Below are 11,517 nucleotides of genomic sequence, written 5' to 3'. Positions count from 1 at the left end.
TTGAAAAGCCCTTGAACAAAGGTTGGCCTTGAAAAAGTGCTTGAAAAGTGCTTATTTCATGTAAAAAAGCCTTGAAAATGTTTATTTATGCTCAAATTACTTTTATCATGGCTTTAATTATTTTACTTAAATCGTTCTTAAGGGAAATATTATGAAAATTTATCATAAATTCCTTTGCGCAAAAAAAGTTGAATACGAAATATAAGTTTCGTACACTATTTAGTACGAAACGTTGTGTACATGTCACAGATTATGTGTACTACGTCAGAGATTCTCCATTGTGATCAATTTTTGCTAGTGAAAACGCAGGGATGGGGAAGTGTCGTTTCAAACCAGGGTGGTTAACTGAATAAGAGGAGAGAGCTGGAAGAACTGGAAAAGGAAATCAATTCTGTTAAATACAAAATGTTATAGTAACTGACTGCTGTTCAAATGTAATGAACTAGTCTGTTTGATGTGAGCATAGAAAGAGACAATGTGTTTGTTTGTAATAACTTTTAAAAGTAAATACAGTACAGCCAATGCGGAACAAACGTATTTCGCGATCCGCGGCGGCAAGGGAAACAAGTGGATGCCGCGTCAGTAGGCGGCGGCAAGTCGCATTTCGCCGCGAAACTTTGCATCTGTCCGCCGAGGCATGCCGCGATCCGCGACATGATGCCGAGTCGATGCGCATCATGAAATAAAAAATCTTTTTAAATTTTTTAGTTACATGTAGTTAACAAATTTTGAAAGAACAATTAGAATAATAATTAAAATTATAATAAATGTATTGTGCGCGGATTGTATTAGCATATACATGTAAACATAGTTAATGTGTCTGGCCAATTAAGTTTGTTTCCCGCCCGTAGTGTATGTATTTCACACATAAACAATGTCACATAATTATGTTTTTGCACATACAAGTGGTCAAGGCTCCAGCATATGGTGGATTTATAAATTAATTGCATGTTGATTTTGCTATTATATTTAAGCTGAGAAAATTAGCAGTTTGAAGCCACATCAATAATCAAGACGGTGACGACGTATTTGTTGTTTTGTTAATTATCAGCTTATTATAACTATTGTTTGAATATGTGTATGTAAACACGTTTGATTTTGTTCATATTATACAGTTAATATCGCTACTAATTACCCGATAATTCTGTATATTCCAGTTTAAAAGCAAATGCTGGTAAATATTTACGATACACAAACATTCTCGATATTTCCTTAAGTATCAAATACATTTTGGCATGTGTTACTATTCATAGAGATGATGAAATAACGTCTAATCGGGGCTTTTTTTTCAACTGAACACGCGATTTACGCTTGACGTGATGTTCATGTATTTATACAACACAAAATACACCCAAACTTTCCAAACAACGTTCTACATGTCTGCATAATTTTCGCGCGCTTTTTATGAAACAAAGGATATTTTAGCACTGTTTATTTGACGCTAGAATTTGCCAAAGGTCGCGTTAGCATTAAAATTCTGAAGTGTGTTTCGGATTACAAATTTAATAATGATAATCGAACGAAACATTAACAGTTGCGCGTAATTAATTCTACGATTCACATACATGTATGTACATGTAGGTGGATATCTTTTCACTCGCTCTGACGCGTACGTATGCGGCGGATTTACTCCGCTAAATTACGCGAGGTTAATACAGACTCTGCGTCGTTGCGCGGATCGATGCTGATTGCCACGGCGATACGCCGCGTGAACACACGATTCGGCGGCCGCATACTAATAATCTGGCCGTGGCGTAGCCGCGGATTATGTTTGTGCCGCGTTGGCTGTACTGTACATATGTGAGACTCATTGAGTTAAGGATGGATAACATGTATGAGTTATTGTGGAATAAGTGTAATGTGTTTGAGCAAATAAAAAACGATATTTACTATGTTAATCTGGTTTGAAAATGCAGTTTTTAAAGGAAACTAACGTACAGTTCTCGGCCTTGAAAATGAAAATTTGGCCTTGAAAAGTCCTTGAAAAGTGCTTGAATTTAGGTTTGAGATTTCTGTTTGAACCATGTATAATTATGCAATTAAATAAGATTCGAGTATTGCCGGCTGACCTATATGCACTCGTTTATTTTCGTGTTTCTTGTGTTTTTCTATTCTGTAAATATAGATATCTGAGTAATAATATCACATAAAGCAAAATAAGCCACGAAATCTGGCGCAACACCCCGTAATTGATTTGCTTGTGATGTAGCTAAGAACTGCGCAGAAAAAAGGCATCCGCTACTTTTTATCTCATAGAGATAACTTTTGATCGTTCATAAACATCGACCACAATCAACGCCGTATATCTTTTTTAAAGATATTTCTTTTTTGAGTTACATTAAGAATTGTCCTCATAATTTTTACGAAATGAAAGTCGTATATTCTTATTTTCGCGCTACAATCTGTAATTATTACATAATGGGTATAAAATATCGCTTATAAGATCCTTGAAATAAGTAAATGTTCAGATGTAGAACAAACTAAAATACCGGTAATTTTAATGTTTAAATCTTTGATGATTTGCATGCAGACAAATAAATCTTTAATGCGAACAAAAACTTGTGTGAACTATTGCATGTTGTTTTTGCTCACAATAATTCAGTGGTGCTTATACGAATGATCACATGCAGTTCGAATCTGATTTAAGTTCTGATTTTCGATTACTACCACTTCCGGTCTCATCCACTTCTGGTGGTAACTACTTCCGCTCCTTCACAACAAGTGTGTAGCGTTCTGAACCTGAAACATATAAGCCGAATATGTTCGTGGATGTTAATTAGACTATGTTTTTAAAAAGGAATCATATTATAATTATGACTGAATGAGAACCCAAGTAATGTGTACCGAAGGCTTGCACAATGGCCTGTGTAAAACCGTTTATCACATAATTTACCTTGTTCCCTTGTTATATTATCCTTACGATTATTCTCATCTTAAACCTCAACATGCATTTTTTCATATACCAATTTGCATGATATTATTGTAACGAAATAACGTCAACCGACATCACGGCAGTAAATAATTAATTTTAATATTTATGAGCAATTGAGCATGTTTACATAAATTATTAAATTTTGTTGTGCTGACGTAACGTAAGCGGATGCGTTTATGTTTTTCCAGAAAAAAGGGCCGCGCACGTATTAAAATAATTATACAATACGCACTTGCGGTGCAGAATGGAAATAGTTAACAGCTTAGCGTATATGATTGAGGCAAGATCCAGCGGTTTGCGGTCCATATGCTTGTTATCAAACCACTCAGGCTAATGTATTCGAAACTCCAAACTGTTGCTTATTACCGCTTTGGCCAAAACTTATCCGCAAAATACTTCTAAACTGTACCACCTACCATCCAATCGTATGGGCGTGTCGGTGTGGAACCACATGACCTTAACATACGGGCTCTTCACGACTGCCATCTGAAGCTTCAAAGATTCTCCAGCCTCGGGTAAAAAGAACGGAATGCTGTCATGACACGATCGATGATAGTGAATGAATCAGAATACACGTTACTTTGTCGTAACCACTATTCATGTTTGTTTAGCTGCAGGCAAATGCATGAAATCATTTGTGCTTTAAAATACAGTGTTTTTTATTAACGATATTTCACTTGATTTGAAGAAGAAAATATTAAGAAATATAATAAGATTATTTTATTATATGAACAACACAATATACAAGTACATTAAGTTTTAAAGTTTATTTAACACCTTCAACCACTGTGTGAAGGGTTGTTTGCAGATTTTCGGTAATCCCTTGTAGTCGAACACCATTCAAGTGGAGACGGATTTCGGATCGGAAGTGGTACTCTAACGTACTTCAGTGGCCCCCGTAGCCTCAACGGCGAGAGCGCTCACTTTGTTTGATGCCTCCGAAGTCAAAAGTACGTTCGTCGCAGCCTCCTTTTGAGGGCACGGTGCCGGAATGGCAGACTTGCTTTTATGACGAACTGTTTCCATCTACGCTTCCGGTACTTCACACGACGAGAAATTATTGACCCGTGGAAACTATAAAAAAAACACGTAAATGTATGACTAAAACATTGCACTTTATCGCAGTAGATGATACGTTCGTAAAAAATATTGGTGACGGGGAGGGGGGGGGGGGGGGGGGGGGGGGTAGTAAAGGAGTTACACGTTACTGTCAATACATAAAAATGTATAAAATGAAATGGCATTAAATTAAATGCAGCATTTAATTTCAGGCGAAAAACACAACTAAATGTGGTTTGCTTGAAAATTTAATACAATGATCGTTGATATCAATACATTTATTCTTATAATTATGTTATGGTACATTCTTTGGTAGACTCACACAAAGTGGAGTTTGAGTGAATCCTGTATCAAATTATGAGAAATTGTAAATCTTTTTTTTCCTCCTTGATGTTTTTCAAAATCTCACCACTGTGGACAATTTAAAGTTAATTACATTGGTGTTTGCATTTTTCGGCCATTTTTCGTGCCCGTTTGATCTGTCTACGTTCAAAAGGGGAACTTAGGTCTTGTTACTGAAATATTAAATGCATTAAAATAGCGAACAAATGCGGTGCCTTCAGCGCTTTGATTAATTGTTTTACCTCTGAATTGATATTGTACATGTAAACCTTTATTCTGAAATAAAATTTGAGTTTGGGTCTTTTTTAAATAAAAGGGCATCGAGGATATGTCAACTCAGGAGACATGTGCCATAGCTACATAAATACCGATCACATTTTCTTCAACCCTTACTTCATTTTCGTTATAAAACATTTAAGAAAATACCAAATTTACGTTAAACGTGCATTTTATAACATGTTAATGTCATATTCAGACGTCACTTTTAGATAGAATATTAGATTTATTGAATTATTGTCAACACGATTTTATAAAATACTGCCAATCTTTTTTCCAACCTGTGGGCGGAGTCTGAGCTGCGCGCGACGTAATCCTTCAAGTCTTCTATTTAAGACGGAGATTTATGTCGCGACATACAGATTGTGCATTGCTGTACGAAAGCTGTAAACATAATGGCTCTCGTGAATATTATTGTTAGCATGCCATTGCTCGCCTACGTGTCATCGATGTTCATTGAACAAAAAGTGGAAACTCTGACTCTTGAGATGAAACGTCTTCAGAATGAAATAACTGAGCTGAGAACATCATTCAATGATAATCAAGAAAAACTGAAAATGCTCACAACTGCTTTGATGGCGACTAAATGCACACCAACACTAGCTGGGTTTAATGAAAGTGCAAACAACTGCAGGATTGCATTTCATGCACGTCTAACCAAGAGTATAGAAAATTTGAATCCCTGGCAGACGATTGTCTTTGGCCAAGTTCAGACCAACCATGGAAATGCCTATGCAAGCACAACAGGAATATTTACTGCGAAAACGCCGGGAGTGTATGTTTTTTATGTACATATTCTTGGTTCAACACGTAACATGGAAATCTGTCTGAAGAAAAATGAGGACTGCATACTTTACTTGTACTCCCAGGGTACCAGCTCATATGGCTCTGATGATAACATGGTTGTTGTGGACCTAGCTGTGGGTGACCGGGTGTACGTAGTGAAACATGGAGCATTTGGCACAGCCCCATTCTATGTTCACCACGCATGGACCAACTTTGCAGGCTACATGTTATACCCGTTGTAGACATTGTTACTTAACTAACAATACAATCAGAGAGACAACAACTATCAAGGAATTGATACTTAACTAACAATACAATCAGAGTGAGAAAATTATCAAGGAAAATCCTACTTGCCAAGAGTGTACACATAATTGTTGTAAAGGAGTAAGTAAATGATACACAATTGTGTACCTTTCTAAAGAAATAGTTTTAACGTTAAACAACAATAGTTTGCATTCATGTTTAAATTTAAATAATAAGTAAGGAGATTGTTGTTAGTCTGCATGTTAAATCAAACTAAGTCCTAACAGTGTGTCTCACTCTGTATTTTTTAAGGCTTAATATACACCAGAGATGTAGATAAACATACTAGTATGTTTTACAGCTTGCTTCTATTATAGCTCATTCATGAACTTGTATTATAACAGTGTATTGTGTGAATTTTGAATAAGACATCGGACTTGGAATGGACTTCATATTACGTGATTTTACTGAACAAAACTGTTCAGATCATGTTCTGAATGTATTTTTGAAATGTTATGTCCATACGATTAGTATATATAGTTCTTTTCCAATACTTTTTCATTATCAATATATCAGTTAGATAATGTTTTTATAATTTTGACTATATTTTATTCGTTTTTATGCATGCATAGACACAGCTTGATTGTTTGGGGATTTACAAATCAATCAATTAAAGTTTCAGTTTTGAAGTTGAAGCAAAATCAATTAATATGACGCAGTAATACATACAAGTGTCTATTTTTTCTTACTTATTTTTCTTATACTATGTCAACATTAATAAATACAACGAGTAAAACTGAATAGAATACATCGTTGAAAAACACACTATATTCAAAGATTATGTCTTATTTCAACTTCACTACTTGTGTGATATCACAATGATCTGAACATTGAACTATATGATGCTAAGTCTCCAAATCTTGATAATACAAGACAAGACGTAGTTGATTCTTGTTTGTGTTTTATATCATTGATGAAATTTTCAATTCTCGTACTGTGCTTTTCATCAACCATTGAGTAATGTTAAAGAGAATATTAAATAGATTTTCATATTTTTCAAAAGTGTTATTTAATGAGTCGCCTAAAAAACAGTATTATTTCGAATCTAAAATTGTTATGACATAAACAATCTATTTAATAATCGGATTCAAATATAATGCGCTACCACTGGGCCATTAAGATTTATGAACTGTGACTTTGAATTGTAAATTAATATTTTATTAAATATAGTTCTTATCAAATTATCGGTTAAAAGCGAAACAAACGATAATTTACTTGATGAATTGTGATTAGTGATTTTTTGCCACTCGATGAGCAAGTCAATACAATGATATTGAAAAGTATTCTCCTTATTGTTGTTTTGTTTAGACTTTTTTGCTTATTGCTTTTTGTTAAGCATTACTAAACAAAATTTAAACATGTGTTAAATTATCCTTCATTTGTGTAGTTCAGTTCAATTGTCTTTAACTTTCCAACGGAAACAGCTTCAAATAAGAAAACGTCCGTCTGTCGGGTTGCGAAAGCTGTCGGTGTTTCGAGACCGCGCCGGCTATTTCATGCAGCTTAATGTCGGCGTCCAATACTGTCAGGTTTAACTTGACCACAGCCCATCTATCTCAGGATCCTTGCAACTGCCTGTAGTCACTGGTATCCCATACCGCAGCATTACAATAAGGCGGACAAACCAAATACGAATGACAGTCAAAGATAAAAAAATGTTACGAAAAAACACCCAAAAACTTTTAAATGCAATATTTGTTACAGATCATCAATTCAAAAAATACATTATGACCGCTAAGCCTCTCAACCATAAGTCAGTCGCCATATATAGAAAAAAAACTATTACCAAGTTGTATCAAACATATACAGACATAAAGTAGCTTACACTATGTAAGGGTAGAAAGGGGAATTCTGATAGTAAGGATTGGGGAATCATGTCAGGAAGGAAGGGGGTCCATGCGATACCACGGGCAGCTCTCGGCAGATGGAGCCATCATCCCTGTCGAGGGCGAGCCAGCAATCCTCATAGAACTCGAGATACTCGCCCGTTAAACCAGCACACATCATAATCCGCGAGGAATGAGAATATTTCACATTGAGTGTGGAACTGATATAGTTGGTTACATTATTTAAAAACGATACACTTGTTTTGTGATTAATAGCCTATTGCGGTCTCATGTTTACGACAATTCTATATCTTAAACACAGTCTCAACATTACGGACCTATAAAAATACAGTTGAGATTGGAGACTGTATATATTATTATTATTCTTGATTTAACCCGATTAATCTAAACAATTGTGAAAATTTACATAATAAAATATGCATCAGTTATTGGTCTATGTTGTACAATTGCTGTATGTTTTTATTAATATTTAAAAGTGGCCTAAACGGCATTTAAAAAACATTAACAACAACAATAACACTAGGTATAAACCAGTCGAACGTTCTAACGTATAATGCTTGTAACATCCCATTTATTAATGTAAGCATTGGGAGTATGAAGAACATGACTTTCTCGGATAGGCGTGGTTAATCATTTTCGCACATATCACAAGATTAAAGTGAAACATGAGCTTTGTTCGAGAAATATACATGTAATCATGTTTTAATCGATAAAACAGAGTTCTTTGATAAATGAATCTTTGATTATTCTATTAGAAGAATCCATGGTTATATTTCAATATTATAATTTCAAATTATCCTCGGTCTGACGCTTCTATAACATCCGGCTAACAGCGACAAATCTTTGAGTGGATGTTAGGATTTTAATGAGCTTGATACTTTGCGTGCCTGGTACCGGAAAATTGAGTTTATTGAGAGTATACGAATTAATGTATGCTTCAATAAACTAGGATGTAAAATATTTAATTTGTTTTTAATGATAATCATCACATTAAATTGTCATGCTTTTGATGATTAGCAATGACGCTTTTACATCAGTATGTGCTTAATAGTTGTTTTCGTGTTAACGACTCATCTGAAACGTATGGGGAATGTGCGCATTAAACGTTTTAGTCTGGTGAATTTATTTTTATTAATGGTTAAAACCCTTCAAGCATTTAAAAGAGCAGAGAATAAGTTCATGATATTTCATACAATACGCAATGAACAGTAAGAGCTTGGGCAAGCCATTTGTGTCACCTTTAATGTAATGTCTTAACATTGACAGACTCTATCGGGTAGTTTGAGCAACACTGTAGCGCCGTTAAATGTCGCATTGCCGTTATTTAACATGTCGCAGGCTGCGAGATTTGTCGCAACGTTGTTGAGAAATGTCGAAAGGAACGATAAATGTCGCAAATCCTACAGACGACATATGTCGCACCTTTAACGATATATGTCGCGAAAATTTCAACTGCCGATAGATGTCGCAACATTAACGATAAATGTCGCACATCTTTGTAAGTCATGTTAAAAATGAAGAGTTGAAGAAAAAATTGACCTGAACCTTTAGGTTTGATCTAGTTTACCCGACGAGGTTCTTTGGCCGACTTCCATCACAATGGTCAGTTTTTTGTGAGTATTTTAATAAATTTCCATTAAGTCTAATGCCCTTGCTTGCGAGAGAATTTACATATTTTACTTGCATACACAAAGTTAACCCTTAAATTGTATGTAATGTCATTTTAATATTCAGGGTTGCTCATGCATGGAAGTTTAGTTATTTAACCACGATTTAAAGTGGTTTTGGAAAATTATCTTTATATCTCGAGGATATATAGATTTTTTATGAGTTTTCACAAAATTCAATCTTTACAGCAAGTCGCAATATTTAGCTTACCGGATCAGATTTTTGTAAATTTTATACAAAATTGTATACAATATATTTTGCTAGATAAAAGAAAGAAAATTACTCCCAATCTTGTGCTATTTATATAGATAATTATTAAGTCTATGATTTTTTTCGATTATTTGTACGTGAAAAAAAAACGCATGGGTATAATACACGTATTATAAAATCGTTACCATGCGCTATTTATAGAAATATTAACTACTTTATTTACAAAATCTAAGTTTTTTAGAACGTACAATACTAGTTTTACAACGAAATTTAATAGATAAACGTAAGCCTATGTAGTTATATGCATCTCGTGTCGCGTCAGGTATTCCGAATCGCAATAATGGTAGTATTTTGTCTCATTAACCTTGTAATTGAATTAAACAGGCTTTACCATTTTTGTTTGCTCATTCCACTTTTATTGCACGTCAATTTGATTGTATTGTGTTTTAACTGCGTGGCACTTAGGCGTTGTCTTATATTATGTTTGATAGGTGGATTTTCATGTACCATTCGCTTTCTAGAGCGACACACACACATAGTAACCGCAAATTAGCTTGGTATGGAAGCATTACGCTTGTATGTAAGTGAAGTTACCAATGTATCCGATTGAAGTAATATACTGTTATTGAAGCATGTCTCTTTAAATTGGAAAAAATGTTCAACTGATTTGGCCGAGTCACCATATTTGGCTGAAATATCACTTTTAAATATTTAGATATAGGTCACACATCCAATTCATGTCGTCAAACATTCACGTTGTCGCTTTTATTATTATGTTCAATATCCTGTGCCCATAGTTGAGTAGCCAAAAGTCCAAATCACGACTTTTCTCGAACATTGACTTTCAGGTTCTTGTAGTGAACACAAACAACTACCACGCTGATAGTGACGTGTCGCCTGAATTCGTCACATGCACGTGACCATTAATGCACGTTAGACTTTTTTTGAAATTTTAAAGTTTAGTGCCAATGTTTCAGTTGCCAACAGTTTTATACAAGAGTTTTCCAACCATCAACTTATACGTGCTAGTAGAACACATGACAGCCACGTGACTTTATCACCATGAAAGCTGTTTGTCTCATCTACACGCACTTTTGTTACTGTCGTTTGTTAATTGAAACAAAGTCACTGTACTTGAAAAGGCATCCGGCTACAATTTTTAGCTAGTGTTTAATGTTCATATTGCCAATGTGTCTGAGAGATCCTAGACTAAAGACTTACACAAGTCCCTGCAAAATTGGTGTACGTGACAGACCATTAAGCCAATTTGCTTACAGCGCAATTATATATATGGTTACGTACAGCGACCAAATTGTAGAATCCTAAGTCCCAATTATGTACATATTCTTGGTGCAAACCGTGTCATGGAAATCTGAAGAAAAATGAGGACTGCATACTTTACTTGTACTCCCAGCGTCCCGGCTATCTTGGCTCTGACGATAACATGGCTGTTGTGGACCTAGCTGTGGGTGACCGTGTGTACGTAGTGAAACATGGAGCATTTGGCACAGCCCCATTCTATGTTCACCACGCATGGACCAACTTTGCAGGCTACATGTTATACCCGTTGTAGACATTGATACTTAACTAACAATACAATCAGAGTGAGAAAATTATCAAGGAAAATCCTACTTGCCAAGAGTGTACACATAATTATTGTAAAGGAGTAAGTAAATGATACACAATTGTGTACCTTTCTAAAGAAATAGTTTTAACGTTAAACAACAATAGTTTGCATTCATGTTTAAATTTAAATAATAAGTAAGGAGATTGTTGTTAGTCTGCATGTTAAATCAAACTAAGTCCTAACAGTGTGTCTCACTCTGTATTTTTTAAGGCTTAATATACACCAGAGATGTAGATAAACATACTAGTATGTTTTACAGCTTGCTTCTATTATACCTCATTCATGAACTTGTATTATAACAGTGTATTGTGTGAATTTTGAATAAGACATCGGACTTGGAATGGACTTCATATTATGTGATTTTACTGAACAAAACTGTTAAGATCATGTTCTGAATGTATTTTCAAAATATAATGTCAATACGTTTAGTATATTTAGTTCTTTTCTAATACTTTTTCATTATTAAT

General features: G+C 34.8%; 1 protein-coding gene across 1 annotated transcript; it reads left to right on the top strand.

Annotated features, from left to right (window-relative positions):
- The first annotated feature begins 5,004 nt into the window (after nucleotides 1-5,004).
- LOC127852729 (heavy metal-binding protein HIP-like) lies at nucleotides 5,005-5,637 on the top strand. The gene has a single exon (XM_052386680.1). It carries the CDS (start codon nucleotides 5,005-5,007, stop codon nucleotides 5,635-5,637), a length of 633 nt encoding a protein of 210 aa, XP_052242640.1.
- Nucleotides 5,638-11,517: the final 5,880 nt, after the last annotated feature.

This window comes from Dreissena polymorpha, chromosome 12 (genome assembly GCF_020536995.1).
Source record: "Dreissena polymorpha isolate Duluth1 chromosome 12, UMN_Dpol_1.0, whole genome shotgun sequence".
NCBI classification, from domain to species: Eukaryota; Metazoa; Mollusca; class Bivalvia; order Myida; family Dreissenidae; genus Dreissena; species Dreissena polymorpha.
This window is presented reverse-complemented; position numbering and strand designations above follow the sequence as displayed.

Coding starts and splice junctions, on each gene's coding strand:
- LOC127852729 (XM_052386680.1), top strand. CDS start 5,005: ATGGCTCTCGTGAATATTATTGTTAGCATGCCATTGCTCGCCTACGTG.